Source organism: Sceloporus occidentalis, unplaced genomic scaffold (genome assembly GCF_023333645.1).
Source record: "Sceloporus occidentalis isolate IW3139 unplaced genomic scaffold, rSceOcc1.0.p SCAF_4, whole genome shotgun sequence".
Lineage (NCBI taxonomy): Eukaryota > Metazoa > Chordata > Lepidosauria > Squamata > Phrynosomatidae > Sceloporus > Sceloporus occidentalis.
The window spans coordinates 158,676,124-158,694,851 of NW_028316984.1; the positions used below are offsets into that span (position 1 = coordinate 158,676,124).

The 18,728-nt window shown below is 38.2% G+C and overlaps 1 protein-coding gene across 6 annotated transcripts in view; it reads left to right on the top strand.

Moving 5' to 3' along the window:
• The window catches only part of NPAS3 (neuronal PAS domain protein 3), a 948,130-nt gene that overhangs the window by 919,064 nt on the left and 10,338 nt on the right, over positions 1–18,728 (top strand). For all 6 annotated transcript variants that reach the window (XM_089523551.1, XM_089523555.1, XM_089523557.1 and 3 more), the window contains 2 exons: positions 449–642; positions 5,145–5,251. In XM_089523551.1, the coding sequence (XP_089379677.1) occupies positions 449–642; positions 5,145–5,251 (301 nt within the window). The remainder of the gene's footprint in view (positions 1–448; positions 643–5,144; positions 5,252–18,728) is intronic.

Below are 18,728 nucleotides of genomic sequence, written 5' to 3' on the forward strand. Positions count from 1 at the left end.
ACTGCTGGCAGTTTATTTCAGTATTGCTCTGGAAATATTTCAGAATGGCTGGGCTGTGATACATGTTTTATAATGTAATCTTCAAATATTTTACAGTTAGTGATCCGGTTCTTCCAACATCACTTGCAATACCTTTCTTACAACCACTCATGTTCCGATATGCTCTTTTTAGAATAATAAAAATAAAGAGATAGTTAACCTTAGGGGCATCTGCATTTTGGATCTGATAAATGTGAAGCATTTGTATATTATGTTCTTCTTCTTCTCTTCTTTCCTAGCATGAGGACATTCAGGACATGTTGACAGCCAATATTAATAAGCATTGGCTAAGTATAATTCTGGCAGTTAATCACTCTTTACAATAGTAATGCTGTCATTAAAAAGGATTGTATTCACATTTGCTTCTTGCATTTACTGAGATTTCCTTTCCTTGTTTGTTATTTTCCAGGTGATTCATATAACAGGAAGGTTACGCCTGCGAGTGTCACTATCCCATGGGCGGACAGTCCCCAGCCAAATCATGGGACTAGTAGTGGTTGCTCATGCTTTGCCCCCTCCTACGATCAATGAAGTCAGAATCGACTGTCACATGTTTGTAACGCGAGTAAACATGGACCTCAATATCATTTACTGTGAAAACAGGTACAACATTTAGACTTTTTTCCCAGCGTTACACTATACATTTTGGAATAAGGAATTGGTTTCTTACAAAGATAGGGAAGATAGGCTATACAACAATTTCTTACTAAGATAGGGATTCCAGCTATACAACCATATTTTCTTTCAGTCAGACCTACAGGGAGGGAGAACCCATTTGGAAATTTGGGCTACTGAGCTAGAGACTGATTGGCTGAAGGCAGCCAAGAGAGTGAAGTAGTAAAGAAAAACATATAATTTAAAGGTTGCTTTTCTGACTGCAAAACTGCTGTGGCAACTTCTAGATCAACAGTTCCTACAATAGGAAACCAACATTCATGAGAATATATCAGTGAGTGCATGAGAAAATTCATAACAGAAACCACCCTTCCCCAAACCAGAGAGAGAGATACTGTGGATAGACAGATTCCCAAGGATACTCCCTAAGGCTCTCTGAGTTATTCAGGGCTCCTTTAATATTCACTCATAGTTTATCTAGCATTAGGTTATCCTATTTTGTTCAGGTACAACAGCCCACCCCTTTGTTACGTTTGTGGTACTACAAAGTTTATTTGCAGTGAATATTGATTCACAACTATTGGTAAAATGATACTGGGATATGGTCCAAAATATCTATTTTAAGCTATCCTTAATCAAAACATTAAATAAGCAGCTATGAGTCCAGTACTGAGGAAAAAGCAGGATATAAATGAATAAATCATTATGGATGATGATGATGATGATGGTGATGATGATGATGATGGTTTTACAGTTCTAAAAGAAAATTTGGGGTGGTTTAAGAGGGCCAATGGGAGAAACGGCCACCTTGGACTTGAAGACCTTACAAATCCCACCCCTCTATTCCAAGATTACTTAAAGGAGGCAACATTATATAGAACAGAATAGTTTTAAACCCACAACCAAAGATATCTGCAAGTATAGCACTTTGCTTAGTTACTCTCATATAATTGAAGAACTACTACACTAAGGATATAAAGAATACTTGCAAATGTTCTCATCCACTACAATTAAGGATACCACAGCACTTTGAAACACTCCACTGAGAAGATCAGTGGCCATGAGTTTCAAGCTTTGCTTTTTTTTTTCTGGGGGCCTTTTTATAGAACAATAATACTTTATGCACACAAAAAAGTTTGTATTGTACACTGAATAATTTGTGCAAAAGCCATTAAAAATTCCCAAAACAGGGGGGAAATAATTGACAAATGTACAAAAACTCTGGTAATCTTACCTAGGGAAGAGAAAATTGCACTATTCACATGCTTCCATTGTGAGAACAGGCCATTTATTCCTACTCTCTTCTTCCTTTTCTTTAACTAGTTTTCAGCCCATAAAAGGGCTTTTCTTATCACATGCCTGAATAGATAAATACAGCTTTTCAAAATAAATAAATAGAACAATAACAGTCTCCCAACAACGACCCCTGGATCCTCCAAGCATACATTCTCAGGCTTACTAAGGATAGCAAAAATCATGGATAATGGCAAACCCCTATATTCAAATGAAAGTTGACCATAGAGTTATTCTGTAGGACTTCCAGATGCCTAGAGACCTTTTTTTCCAGATGTGGTAAGTGAAACTGCAGTTACTAGTCCCACAGATACAGGAGTTGTGCTGTATTCACAAAATTTGAGATGCCATAATTGTATACAACCTTAGTACGTAAGCTATGAATCCCAGTTTATAAAAACAAATTATAGCTTCTGGTCACACTCTAAGCAAATACAGATGCATATATTGCCTTCTGACAGTTATCTGGCTGTGCATCCAAACTCTCTTAACAATTAGTGAGATTCTCCTTAGCCTGTTTTACTTTTACTGTGATTGTCTCACAAGCTTATCTGAGGGAGAAGGGAAATCCCTGATCCTCCAAATGTTTTTGGACATAAGCTCCCATCAGCCTTAGCTAGTATGTTATCAACATCTGGAGGGTCATAGTTCCACCACTCTTGTACTAAGTGTTCTGAGTTGTGAGATATTTTTTTTTCATGTTAACAAATATCCCTGTTCTTTTATGTGATATTCTACTTTGTTTGGAAGAATGGGTGTTCTATCTGTATTTTCAGTTTTAATTTAAAAATAAAATTGCACAGGAAGAACAATAGCAACAAATATATTCACATTTATCCTAGGAAATAAGTTGTTACAAATACCACTGTTTGGTAGAGGTTGTTGAGGAATAAACTGTTAAATAGATTCCAGCTAGAAGAATTCAGATGTTCCACTATTTGTGAATACTTTGTGCAGTAAAAGGGAATAGTCAGCTAGACATGGCCTTCTTGAGGGGCTTTTGTTAGTCCTAGTAGCCTATAGACTAACAGTAGCCTAGCAGTAACTTGCAGCCTGTGACATGTCCACAGACTGTTACCATTCCCAGTGTCTCCTTTAACCAACCCAATATGAGCAGCAAAGCTAATGACTATACTTTCATGCCCAGCTACCTGAAATTTATTTTCCTGTCCTGTACATACATAAAGAACATAAAGGGAGAGAACTGCCCCATCCCCAGTCTGACCCAGACCAAATGTTCTACTGACCCAAAGCAAAAAGATAGTAGTCTGTCATTTGGAGCTCTATGCAGGAAGAAGACAGCATGTTATTGTTTTCTCTTCCACATTCAGTTCTAATACTTTTCACCCTGCAACACCTCAACTTAGGACCCTATTGCATGGGGTTAAAGAAGCGGCTTACCTTTCCCAAATTCAGTGCTAATTTGGGAGGTAGCCGGTTCCTATCACATACAAATTGCCTCCGAATCGGTGCCGAAGTCCGTCCCAGATGCAGCCAGGATCATCTAAGCTGCTTCAGCGTCCATTTTTAAAAGTCGGAAGCTTTACAAGGTCTTTAGCCTCCTCTGTCAAAAAGTTATGGAGTCTCACAAAACTACAAATACCAGGATTCTGTTGGATGGAGCCATGTTAATGAAAATGGTGTCAAACTGCATTATTTCTACAGTGTAGATGCACCCGTAATCTAAGCCCAAAGATGGAGAGCTTCCATCTTCAGCAGGTGCTCTCTCTCTCTCCAGTCTGGAGGAAGAAGCTCTCCTGTTTCTAGATAATGTGAACAAACAATCATAAAGAAAACTATCACTTCAGCAAGTGATTTTTGTCAGATACTGAGAAGCTGGCAGGTAGTTCCCTAATTTGCTGTAATATTTTTATCACACCTAGTTTTTACTGTCTCTCAGACTGACTGCAGGGAGTAGTTTTCTGGCAGTAATCTTTGCACTCTAAATGTGCGAACCCTGTTTGTACTTTGATAGCTCTATCTCTTCACTAGTATTAACCATCTACCATTTGGGAGCAACCCTGCAAAATATTCCCTTGGAATCCTAATGGCTATTATTCCCCTCAAAGAAACTTCTCTGCAAATGGTAGACCATTCTATTAAAAACATAAAAATGAATTATATCTTCTAAAGGGGAAGGAAAAGCCTATGTTGAGCACATCAGCCTGATTCACTCAATATGTTTTTCAATTTGGGGGAATTTTTTTTAACATTGATGCCTCAGGACATTGACATCTGGACAATCAATAACAGAAACACACATACATAGAGATGCTGAGCAGAGCACAGAGCAGGAAGAGCTACTGAAAGGATTTAAAAGTTTCTGTGCGGAGTAAACCACAAAGTCCCAGTTGAAAGAACCAGGAGTGAAAGCAGTGCTCCCAGCTGAATAAGACTAAAAAAGATAACACCCTCAGGCATCTGGATGTCTCGGCATTTAAATTATATCGCTTGAAATGTCAGTTTGGACTTTGTGCCAGGAAACAGCTGAAGAGGACTTTTTTTCATGAATATACTCAATAGAAGACCAATCTGTTGAAATGAAAGGTGTCTCTAATCATTTAGCATAAGCATAGCATGTTCTTATTTCATTATGTAACCTTGAATTATCTTGCTCGTTTAATGAAGAGCTTTGTATTTTAAAGAATTATATTATCAGGAGCAGACCCACTGAAGGCTGTCTTTGTATTTGCTTTCATGGGCTGGATTCAACAGGCTACTGGCCTCCAAATGTTTTGGGCTAAAATCCCTATAATTCCTAATCATTGGCCATGCAGGATGGGATTGGTGGGAGCTGTAGCTCAAAACATCTGGAGGGCACCCAGTTGCCTTATTCTGTTTTTTAAAAACAAAAGGAAATTAAGGTAATCTTGGCATGATTTGGAATCTTATTCTTACCAATGTTCTGTGTTAATAAATTGGATCAGCTGTACAGGTGTGCTAGGTTGGTAGAAAATGTTATACAGATTTCGGTTTCCTAGAAACTGATCTCAAGATCCCCTGTGTAGCAGATAAGAACATGAGACTGGACTGTGCCAGTCTGGGCCAACATAACAAAATAATGTGAAGCTGGTGTCAAAGAATAGCTTTGCAGAGAGATACACAAGTAAAATAGTTTAGAATCAGGATAAAAGATGTTTGGCTGTTCCTCTATTTTTCTGCCTTCTCAATTCATAGGCTCTATTTTTCTTTTATAGGATTAGTGATTACATGGATCTGACCCCTGTAGATATTGTAGGGAAGAGATGTTACCACTTCATACATGCTGAAGACGTGGAAGGGATCAGGCACAGTCATTTAGACTGTAAGTATTCTAGCCTTGTAAAAATGGTTTTGTTTTTGTAACTGTTTTTAAAATGTTATTTACATCCCATGCTATGAATGTTTGTATTATACATTACTGTTTTTGGTTTACTTTGGGACTGAGTCCTATCTACCTAGTTTCCTCTGTGGTGTACGATATAGTTGGCAAATGGTGGAATTTGAAACTATTGAATTTGAATGAAACTGATTCTACATTTGTGGTCACCCAGTCTATGATTTTTTTTTCTTGCAAAGACTCAAATAATCTGCAGGCAAGAGACACAGGAGAAGGGAAATCTTATTTATGTTGCTAATCGTTTAGTGTAAACATAGCAATTTTTTCATTGATATATAAATTTGAATTAGTTTATTGTTTTAATGAGGAATGGACTTAAAACTCACTATTTCTAGGATGGATGGGGCAGCATCTAATACAACTCCTACCAGTGCTAAAAAAAAAAAAAAACAGTTCAGGAAGAAAATTATAGAAAATGCCATCTTGGGGTAAATGAAGTGTCCAGCTTATTGGTGCACTGTCTCTTCATAATCATCAGCCAGTTCCCTGGAGAAGGTGGTGCATTCTGAATGCTCTTTTGCTCCTAGTTTGTTACTGTTAAAGAACATGGAAAAGAAAGTGTTGCAAATTGCCTTCTATTTAATAATGAATGATGGTTCTTGTTTATTAAACCATACTTCATGTCATTTTTCTTTGTATATTTCAAAAGAACACTGTTGCATTACATCTATAAAGGAAAACACATGGGCAGCTTAGTGAGTCTGGCTGTATAAAGGGTAGGGTTGACCTTCATAGTTACTATTATTCTGGAGCCTCAGAATTAAATCTTTGCTTTGTGTTAGGTTTTCAGCAACTGTTCAATGATTAGTGCAAAAGAATAAAGAGAATTACTATTATAATTATTGCAGAGATATAAGAGCCAAAAAAAAAGGAAAAACAAGACACCTCTTCCACACAATCCATGAAATCAAAGAAAAAATTAAAGCAAGAGTGGGGATGCTCTACGATCAGCAAGGGAACATAATACATGACCAAGATTTTAAAAGACAATGTAAGCAATACACAAAAGAGCAGTGGAGTAGACCTGAGTTGATTGACTTGGACTTGATTTGGACTCAAGTAACTTCAATGACTCCACTTGGACTCGACTTGGCAATAAATTATGTAATGACTCGACTTGACTTGAGATTTGTATATTTTTAGTGACTGACTTCTGGTCTAACTTCATCCAGAAACAGCAAACATGTTAGGCAATGGGCTTTAGGCAATGATTGAGGTCTACTCAGCAGCCAGTCATTGCTGCACATTGAAGGTACCTTCTAAAGCTTATGAAAACCTTTAAAAGGATCCCCGCCACCTCAAGCCCATTGCCTAAAACATCTGCCATTCCCCTCTGAGAATTTCCCCCCTAACTTTGTGCATGTCTTCTTGATTTTCTAGTTATTGATATCCACACCCACATACAAAGACAACCACCACCACCATCACCACCTCCTTTTTTCTGTTAAAGCTGTTAAAGACTTGAGAACTGACTTGAGACTTGAAGGTACAGACATGAGACTTGACTTGAAACTTGGAATAAAAGATTTGAATACATTATTGAAAAGAGCTATATGAAAGAGACAAAAGGATGAATGACACATGGGAAGAAAAATCATATGAAGATGAACCCCAAATTTTGGAAAGTGAAGTGAAAGCTGCACACAGAGCAATTGGGAGGAATAAATAGCCAGGAACAGATAACATACCACTAGAACTGCTGCAATCTATAGAGGCAGAACCAACTTTAGTTCTAACTAAAATCTGCCAACAAATAATGAAACATAAAACAATGGCTACAGAATGAAAATGGTTAATATACATTCCTTTCCCCAAAAAATGAGATACAAAAGATTGCAGTAACTACAGGACCATTGTATTAATTTCCCACTCAAGCAAAGTCATGCTCAAAATTCTACAGCAAAGACTGTTGCAATATATGGAGTAAGAAATTACAGAGGTGCGAACTGGGTTCAGAAAAGGAAGAGACAATAGGGATCACATTGCAAACATATGCTGGAAAATTTTGACACACCAGAGAATTCCAGAAAAAAATCTACATGCACTTTATAGATGATGGCAAACCCTTTTACTCTATAGATCATGAAAAAATAAGGATCGCTTTTATTGTCATGAAGTGTAACCTGAACTCTGAACAAGAGGCTACCATTGCAACAGAATACAGAGAACCAGAGTAATTCCCAAATGGAGCATTCTATCACCTTGTTTGTTCAACATGTACGCAGAAAATATCACACAGAGAGCAGGTTTAGACTTGAATGAAAGTGATGTGAAGATCAGGGGAAGGAGTATCAACAATCTAAGTTATGCAGATAATACCAACTTTCTTGCAGAAAATAACAAAGACAGGGAACAATTGCTAAGAAAGTCAAAGAAGAAAGTGCTATGGCAGACTTACTGTTGAACATTAAGAAAGCAAAAATAATGACCACAGTGGAGTTACATAAATTAAATGTAGATGTAGAGGAAATTGAAATGGTAAAGATTTCCCATACAATTGATCAGAAAGGAGATTGTAGTCAAGAAATCAGAAGAAGATTAGAACTAGGAAGGGCAGCTATGAAAGAACTAGACAAGATCCTGAATTGCAAAGATATACAAATGAACACTAAAGTTAGGATTGTCTATACCAGAGTGTTTGCCATCACTATACTGGAGAAGTCCAGATTGAGTACGGGATGCAATGATCAGGTATGGAATGCCTCCCACCTGGGCACAGAGGTGTATGATAAAATCCACATTTAAAAATTTACATCCCACACCTAGCTCAAGAGGAAAAGACAGGAAATGGCAGTGTGATAATCTCCTAAAACAACATACCAAGTGGATAGACTTAATAAAGGAAGACACAGCCCTGAGACTGCAGGATCTGAGCAGAACAGTTGAGGAGAGTATCTTGGAGGCGTCTCATTTACAGGGTTGCCATGAATCAAGGTTGACTTGAAAGCTGCTAACAACAACAAACTTGTTTTATGTTAACAGAAAGCAACAAGCATAGTTAAAACATTCAGATTCATTAGAATAATCCTTCTGTGCAATTGGTAGAATTTTATGTCCTGTCCTTTAAGATCTGCCTACTTTCCTGATGCGTAATTCCTTAATAATATGCTATATATAGATATATGCATGTTATATGATTTGTGACTTGATTGTAGCCTCTGGATGAGATTATTTGCTTGAAGTATTGGCTCAAATGCTTGCATTTGCTTGTAGCATAATGTACTAGTCAGGATCATGTTAGATTGATAGTAGTAGCCACATATTGCATTATTAGGACAGACAAGGGACAAAACCTTCTCCTTGAGACAGAATTCCAAAACTGCAAGAGGGCATTGGTATTGACATTTTGGTAATATGCACATTTGTTTAAATACCGTGTCTTAAAAGCAAGTAATCACTGTGAAATCCCTTAATTGGTTGATATCCCTAATTCTTGGCTATCATACTAATAGCTAATTGTTATAGTTAATACCTTTTCTCCACAAATTCATCTAATCTTTTTTAAAAAGCCATTTATACTAGTGCCCATTATAATCAATGGCAATGAATTCAAAAAGCTAATTATAAGTTATTCGGAGTAGTACTTTCTTGTCTGTTTATTTGGCTTGAACTTCCTGCTTTTTGATGTAGAATTCTACTATTCAGAGAACAGGGAGCATTTCATAGTGCTATCAATTTATTTCTCACATATCCTCTGTGACCTTTTTTCTCTAAGCAAAACAGACTCATATTTTTAATTCCCATTTATTTGTCTGTTTTATACCTTTTTAAGCTGAATGAGTTCTTGACCAAAAAGCACTAATATAATGCATATTGGTTCTCTATAAAATTCTCAAGCAATTCAACATAATATTATTATGATATGCTGTTTATTTTCATTCCTTTTCAGTAATGATTTCTAATGCTGATTTCTTCTTTTCATGTCATGTATGATATGAAAGACATGAGCTAATATTTTCAGAATTTCCTGCTGTTCTTTTCAGATGTTTTTCCCAGTTAGTTGCACTGGGACCTTTTTACCTTTATCGTGCTTCATCCTGAATTGCTTGTATTTGGAGTGGTTATACTAACAGAACTGCCAGTGGAGCTGGGAGGATCATAAATCTTTATTTCAATTAACTGAAAAATAATTAATTAATGAATAACATACAAATCTATTCAAGATATTTGTTAAGGCCCAGAAAAGTATCCCTAAAGGGGACAAGGGCCATTTCTTCCCACCAGAACTTTTACAGTGAGTAAGCCATGAACAGCCAGATAGGCAATGAGTTTTCTATTGCCTAGGCATGTTAGCTGCTACTTCAAACTACATTACATGAGAGTGACTATGGAATAGCAAGCTGGCTAGTGATTAAGAATGTCATAGCTTATCTTTGGAACTCTGGCAGGTTACAGACCGCCCGTTTGGGGCGGCCTGCACCCGCCCCTTTCCCTGCTGTATCGGGGCCTCAGCTGCCAGACCGGCAGCCTCCAAGGCCCCGATCTGCCGCGTTGCAGGTGGCGGGGAAGCGGCAAAAGGCCGCTTCCCCGTGGCCTGGAAAGGGGTGTCCTTGGGGCTTCAAGCCCCAAGGATACCCAGCGATGGCGGGGAGGAGGAGAAAGGGGCCGCTTGGCCCCTTCCTCCTCTGCATCGCTAGGCGCAGCCATGTAAAGGCTGCGCCCAGTGACGCAAACCCCAGAAGGAGCTCCGTTGCGGAGCTCCTTCTTGCACCGTGGAAAGGGCACTCTAGGCGCCCTCGCGCGGTGCAAAGACGTCACGTCCGCGCCGCCTCGTTTGCAGGCGGCATGGTCGTGACCTCGTAACGGCAGCGGCCGTGTGGAACGGCTGCCGCCATTTTGTACAGTCTGGGTCTGTACTAGGGTTAGGGGCGTCAGGAAGTGACGCCCCTTTCTAACCCTAATACGGACCCAGTCCGTATTTTCAGGCCCGTCTGTAACGGGCCTTTGTTTCAGTTCTTCTTCAACAACAACTACTTCTACTACTACTACTATTACTATTTATTTATTTATTTATTTATTTATTTATTTATTTCTATCACAACATCCCCCCCCCCCCCCCAGTTCAGGATTCAAGGCAGCTTACAACAGTTAAAAGAAGCATAGCTAAACATTCACAGCACACAATATTTACAAATGTATTTAAACTAAAGAAGATTAAAACCTATTAAAAACATAAACCACCAAAAGGAGAATAGTGAATATAAAATCCAGCACATTATATGAGACATTTTCTGTCTCAGCAATCAGTCTTCCAAGACCAATTACAATAAAGAAATGTCTTTACCTGCCTATAAAAACATAGCACGAAGGGTGCCAGTCTAACCTCTCTGGGAAGGGAGTTCCAGAGCCTGGAAGCAGCTACCTAGAAGACCTTTCCCATGTTCCCATCAGATCTGTACTTAAGAAGTTGGTGGGACAGGGAGAAGGGCCTCCTCACAAACAAATCATGGTTTCCCACCCCACCCCCACAAAATGTGTTAATAATGTTCATGACAGTAATAATAAGAGGGGTAAAAATTCTTAACATATGTTCTCTCATTTTAATAGGCAATAACAAGGCATTCTTCTGGTTTAGCAAGTCCAGTTACTGCTAAAAATGTATATAAAAATAGTTGTCACAAATTATAGAAAGATTTATCTTCTCAATTAATTAAAAAGATAAAGACATTCACTGACATTCAAGTACTTGTTGGCTAGAAACCTAGACAGGATGTCGAGGAGTTAAGACCTTTAGAGGACATCATGAATGTACTTTTTTAACAAACAAAGGACAATATACCAGGAGGTACAAAATGGATATATATTGCTTGTGGGAGTACTGTAACTCTGAAATCTTAATTGAGGTCTAAATTTATAAACCTGACACTGACAAAAAGATAGTTGTCACCCTCAGCTATTGCTTGGCAAACATCATCTTATTTCTTCAGGACTTGATTTACAGGTATAAGAAACACAATTCCTTAGGAACAGCAAGCAAGGGCACATCATTTCCCATAAAGCAAAGGTCTCTGATGACTGTGTTTTGTAGCATTCTCTCTGATACACTTATGTTTGGATTCTAGCAACTGAAATAATATGGACCTTTTTAAAAAAAAAAAACTGCTTCACAATCACTTTATTCACTGCTTCCCATTTTCCAAGTATTCTTTCTTTACAATACAGAGAAGAATTTCCCTCTGAAATCAGTTCCAAATACATGGCTGCTTTTGTGTACCTCTCTTAGAAATTTCTATTGACACACTTAATATTACTTAGTGGTTCACTCATCCAACTACAAATGAACTAAGCCTTTTAAATTGTACATATCAATTATATATTTTTGTTCTTTTAATAACCTTAAGCCCATAAAAAACGAGATAGCATGATTCGATAATTCTTGACAGTAAAAACACACTTCACAAGTTTTGCTATCATGCTGTGGAATAACTTCACAATGTCAAGTAGCACACAATTAGTAAAACTGTAGGGGGAAAAAAGGAAGTGTTTTGATCCTGAGGAATTTTGATCCTAATCAGATTGAAATTTCAATGCTCTTGTAGTGCTTAATATCTTCAATCATAAAAGAAATCAAACTGATTCCAATGTCAGGCTTTTGCATTCTGTGGCTGCTGTGAAATGCTAAAATATACAAATGAATGTCACTGTTGTACAAGTTTATGATAATCACCAAAGCGAGTGAGATTGATTTTAAATTAGTGTGATAGTATGTCTCATGTTTAGATGATTTTTGAGCAAGCTAACTTAGAAGCCAGCCCAGCAATAAAGAATACGTCTTGCAGCATAAGGATTAGCAAGGACAACTGCTATGGTAGAGCAACCTGCATATACACAAACACTGGCCTTTTGATGCAAAATACTATATCGTTGCACTTAAATAGAAAAAACATAATTGAAGCTAGTACAGACCCAAAACATTCTGCTACCTGATGTAGGCCCAAGGTACTGCAGAGGAACAGAGGGAAAGAAAAACACTGGTTGGGAAGCTGCAACTCCTATATACTGGACACTCACCAATTATCACTGCAGAAATAATGGATTTTGACACCACTTTAACTATCATGGCACCATTTTATGGAATCTAGGGATTTGTAGCTTGTTATGGTACTAGAGCTCTCTAAGAAAGAAGGCTAAATATCTCACAAAACAACAAATCCCAGAATTCCATAGTATTTGGCCATGGCAATTAAAGCAGTGTCAAATTGCATTAATTCTTCAATATCAATTAGACCTTAGTTTACAATTTTGCTCTAAAAATTGTCATTACAGTGACCAAATATTTACATCAGTTATAGTGTAGTAATAAAAAAAGGAATTATCTTCATCTTAAACCTTACTGACAGTGGAAGATTATTTTTAACATAACGCAGTTCAATATGAAGCTCTTTGCCCTGTTATTTCAGTATACAAATCAACAAAAATCATTTAGCAAGCAAATTTCAGCTCATTCAAAATATAGCACCTTATTTTTATATTCTTCTCTACTAAAGAGAAGAATAGTACAAGAACTGTGAACCAGAATTTGACTGACCTCATGGTCCACACAAAATTCCACTTCTGATTATCTCTGGCATCTTTTGCTTTGAGCATGTAATTGGAGTGACATTTTATTGCTATTATTCTCAAACAATTGAAGTCAGAAATGTTTACTAATCTATTGCAAATCACACAAAGATCTGGATGCAAAAGGCCTCATATTCAAGAAATTATCTGAAATCTTGGTGAGTTGATACCAGTCAGTATAGATAAAACTAGACTAAATGGATCCATTATAAGAATCATTATGGCCCAATACATTCGGGCCCTCTGTGACACCCTTGTCACGTGCTAGGGTTGCCTCGGGGTGGAGCACCCACATGCCCCGCAACCCTAGCACATGACGGGGGCTTAATGGCAGCACCCTGTATACATGGTGCTGCCATTGTTACATAAGTGCTGCACGGCATCCACAAGGCACCACACGGCACCTATGTAATGAGTGCGCCACTGGCTCACTTGTTACACTGCCCTTGTGGTGTAAAAGGAACCCGCTTTTTGTGGGTTCTTTTTCCACCAGAGGGAAGCTGCTTGGTTTGGCAGCTGTGGCTTCCCTCTGGCGGAAAAACAGGCGCCGTCAGGCTGCCGTTTTTCAGTGGTCTGTACTGCACCTATATGCAGCAGATTCCTTATGCAGAGCTCTGTTGATCACATTCTGTCAGCTGCATAATGATAGCATACTGGAATAGGTACAGTGTAGTAAATGAGCGTTGTGTCCATATTTAACCATGCTTAGAGTAGAGCCATTCAATCCTGGGACTTAATCATTGGGGTTGTACCCACTACAGTTTAAAGTGGATCTCAATCTGGTTTAAATCAACATGGGTCCCACTTAATTTGAATCCCTGAAGCAATTTGGAAAGGGGGGCATGGTTTTTACCCATTTTTACCAATTTATCCTGTGTCAAAAGGATGCTGGTAAAATGGGGGGTTTTTTTGCGCTGAATCGATTTGTTTGGAAATAAATTGATTTAGCCCAAGTGGGAACCAAGCAGAATTGAATCAGATTCGAATCCACCTTGGTTCCCACTGGCAGCAGCTTTCCTAACCATACCTCCATGCTCTGTCCTCAGTCCTCCGTCCTCCTGACCTGCCTCTCTCCTTCCGCTCTGGCCTCTCCTCTGCTCTCGGTATGGCCAGGAAGGACAGAGGGAGACATGGCGGGGAAGCCACGGCTGTCTCTTTCTGCACCAATTCTTGAAACCAATGCAAACATAGTGGGAACTACACTGTTTGTTGAACCGGTTTCAGGAATCGGTGCAAGAAGCGAATCAAGATGTAAGTGGGAATTAGGCCATTGTTTTCAATGGCTCTGTTTTAAGTAGCAATAAATCTTCATCCAATCCATTGTATTTAAAACTTGCGTAGACTTTTAAATTTCACTTTTAATATTGGAAAAAGTGCTGGCGGAGCACAGCTGGAACCAGCTTGGACCTGGGGTAATGGCATCCAGCAATTAGGCGGTGATTAAGCATGCAATAATCCCCACCTCCATCCCGCATCCTGGCTGCAGCCCAGGACCGTTGATCCACTTTTAAAGTTCATTTGATAAGCTACTCTACTGGCCCAATAAAGGTATCCACTGCTTTGTGGATTTTGTTGTTTTTTGTTGCATAGCTAAAATAGATAACCCTGAATATGTTTCCTGGATTTGAAGATGCAAGCCTAGCCATATATGGCCAAGCAACATCAGGGTTTGTTAGAAGTGATTAATATGGAAGAACACACAAGCTAGGAGAGCCTGCAGGAGTTTGCCTTTGCCTGAGCCTACAGGGAAGGACAAGATTCCACTTCTTCCTTTCCTTTACTCTCTTCCCTGAGATAATGGAGTGAAAACTGCTTTAGCACTTTGAACTCATCATGCAGCATTTCAATAAGCTGAGGGCAGAGGGAGAAAATTGGACGAGGAGAGGGAAATTGGGACATTTTAAAATCAGCAGAAAAGGTGGGATGACAGAGGATTAATTGGGCCTTCCCCTGCCAAAGTGGGACAATTGAAGTGTGTGGGTTGAGGGGCCAGAGTTTCTGTATCGCCTGCCTGCCTGCCTTGTTCTTGGAGGAGCCAACTGGTCCTTATGGTCAATAGACAGATTTGTGGGGGAAAGAAAATGAAACATAATACATAGTCCCTCTTGCTTTTCAGTTCATTATTCAATTTAAGTATCATAAACTTATGTTTGCTGAATATGGTTTTTTATTTCACAAAACTAATTTTCAGATGTCTATTTAAATCATCTTGCTCAATCATTGCAAAATCTTTAGAAAAGCTCAACAACAAAGACTCGGTTGTGGAAACGGCTGTAAAGGAAATACTCTCTGTGTTTCAAGCAAATAAGGCCCTCTTAATGTACTCTGTCTGTCTATGATGCTATTTTCCCCATGGCTTTTGAAAATGACCTTCCTGTGAGCATCAAGGACTATAACTTTTCAGATAAAGAAACTTGTTCTTGTTTTAAGTCAATGCCAGGTTTATTCCCCTATAGTCCACAGTTTTCAAAAGCAGAAGAAAAAGTAATCCAGAATTTTTCTTTAAAAAAAAAAACCCCGCACTACTCTGTTTCCAGAATGAAGTTACCCTGTCAGCTTGCCTTGGGCCTTAGGTGGAGAAGAGGAGATTAAAGAGTCAGTATTCCTTTTCATGTTTCGTCTGCCAGTTTTGTGAATGTAAAAAGAGAGCTGGTATTTACAGCTAAGTGTCCAACTGTGGCACTAAGTGCAGAACTGTTTTTTCTTCTTCCAATAAATTAACAATATCTTTATGGCAAGACAAATTGAATATCAGCATTCCATACTCATTGATAAGGTTATGTTTGTGGAAAATAAATAGCACAAATGCAACTTCCAAATTTTCCATACTATAATGAGTGTCTTTGCAAAGCTGTGAGGATGTGAAGCCTTAACTGTGAGCTGATCTCATCATTTCCTATTTACTCTATACTTACCTGAATGCACAATATACTGTAACTTTTAAATACATTTGTACCCTGATGAAATGTTCTATTGTAAACTGTTTCACTTTAAAAGGCTGCTCTTGATAGGAGATTTATTCATCTCTTCTTCAAACTGGATTAAGCCACTTCCTTCTTATAAAACACAACTTACTGTTTAGAACCTTTGGGCTTTGATTTGTCGGAACAGCCTTACAGGAAGAAACTGCATCCTTTTAAAATATTGCTCTAGAAACAAACTTGTACTGATTTGTTTTGTTTTACTCACAGAATTAAAGACTGCCAGGAAAAGCATGTATTTCTTTTTCTATTATTTCACTGTAAACAGACTTCCCAAAGAAACCTGGCATATCTTTGTCAGAAAATGCATACAGCATATCACAGCATATTTGCACTAAGACAAATCAGTCAGATGTTGTGCAGTCTTCATAAGACACACCCTGCGCCTTTTACATGTTCACCATTGGGGCCAAGCATAATAAGTGATAGCACTGCAAAAGAATTCAATAAAATCCAGCAGCCAGCTTTGCATGAAGTAACCAGGAACAGACATGTATAGGTAACATATACATATACACTAAAGAAAGTTTATTTTTAGAACTTTTATTTTAAGATTTGGGATCCTCTTGACTAACTGGAGTGGGGGGTTTAGGTGTCTCCATTTTGTTGTTGTTAGTTGCCCTCGAACTGGTTCCAATTCATAGTGACCCTGTGGATGATCTATCTTCCACTGTCTTGTCCAGATCCTGCAAGCATATGCTAGCCTTGAATTGAAATTTGAGCGCAGACCTTTCTTAGTTCGAAACTATGCAATGTACATATGCCTGGGCAAATATTAAGGAGAGGTATAGAAATACATGGTAGCTAGCATAGTGTAGTGGTTTGAATGATGAAGATCAAGGTTCACTTCTCCACTCGGCTATGGAAACCCACTGGATATTGGTCACACACTCTCAGCTCCAGAAAACCCTGTGATAGGTTTGCCTTAGGGTCACCGTAAGTCAGAAATGGCTTCAAGGCACACAAAACAAGACTATAAGCTCATTAAAAGCTTGGTTACTAATCAGCTTTATTGGGGAAACATAACGTGTCTATGTTTTGAAAGCTTCATAAATGTGTTTGGATGTAATTTTTCAGTGTTCCCGTGTGTAGAATTTGTCTAGCTATGAAGAAAGAACTTTTATTTATTTAGCCAATTTTTCATTCGTAGTTTTCTTCCTTCTTTCCATTTATGCTTCCCCTTCAGGGTAGATCACAAATCATCTCAAAATAATAAACCATCCAGATAAAAATCTCCCCACAATGTTATGCTTAAAGCAAAATCAAACATACCAACAAAAGCAAATACACCAACTAACTCTGCTTATCCCAAGTATGGGGAGCAGAAACATTCTACAACATTGTAAAGTGCTGTGCAAAACATACGACACTACATAAACAAACAACAACAACAACAATAATATAGAGGTTTATAAGCAGAGGCTGGATGGCCATTTATAGTGTGTGCTTTGATTGTGTATTCATGCATGGCAGGAAATTGGACTGGATAGCCCTTGCGATCTTTTCCAATTTGATGATTCTATGAATCCTGAAGGCAGTGGTGGGAAAAATGTGGCCTGTGGCTGCATGCAACTCCTCAGTCCCATTTCCTCCATCCCGAATGCTTTTGAATGTCCACCAACCTCTCTGTGTGTTTTTTTTTTTTAATTGCATTATTTGGGGGCATTTTTTACTCAATAGATACCCCCATAGATACTCAGCCTTGGTAGGTATTCAGTTCCCTACATCAAGTATTTATTTTTCTTTTTTTTTTTCTTTTAAAGACATGTATATTTCAAAGGGTGGTATGAGAATTAATGAGTTATTGCACAGACAGGTGTGTGTCCACTTAAAGGACAGTTGATTCAACATGACTTCTTCCCAGAGAACTACAGACTTAATTTAATGAAGCAGCATTCATGAAATCTAAAATCTGTGCATGGAAGTCAGCCACATCTGCTATCACCAAATATTCCAAAGTTCTTGCTTTCCATCAAAAGTGAACACTATCACCTTCAACCTTTGATCAGTATTTTCAGAACTGAACAACTTGGCCAAACGGAGATATTCTAATAAAGTAAAACTTTTAAATTCTTCCCTTTCAAATGCTTATTTCCAAACCTCAATCAAAACAATTACTCAGAAGAATTTGCATAAAATTGCTGTCTCAACATGAGTGCAGCCATCGTTTGACAGAAAAGCTGTACACAAGGTAGTTAGTATTTTACCACCTTTTTTTGCTTATCCATGCAGTTTTTAACATTGTGTGAATCACAATACTTCTTAAACAGGAATTCAAAAAGCAAGGAGCCTTTTAATTAGATATAAATGCAGAAATCCAGTCGACTTTAGCTTGTTTACAAAATAGTATAACCCAAATTGCAAATGTTTGCTCCTGCTACAAAATAGAACTGAGTGAGCTTTCAAAATTCACTTCCTGTCAATTTGTTGGAATGTCAAAACACTTTGGCATAAAAAAAATTTTTCAAGTCAAAACAAAATGTAGCTACAAGTACATCAGTTTCTATACCATTCTATATATAGTTATATGAGAAATATGCATCACTTCCTCTGTTAATCAAAGCTAGCATCCAGCATGTGTTAGGTTCTAAAATAGGAGACAGAAAGGACTGGAGCCATGCTAGCTAGGCACCTGTGGTCCAAAAAAGGAACTTTTCTAATCTCTGCCCCCTTTGTAACTTAAAAGGACCTGAAGAGGAATTAACCTCGATGGCATATATCATTTATTTATTTAATTTATATCCTGCCTTTCCCCCAGCATGGGATTCATGGCTACTTATCAAAGCTGCCCATTTCTCTCCCTACATCAGCCTTCCCTAATCATGTATCCTCCAGGTCTCTTGAACTGAAACTCCCATCAT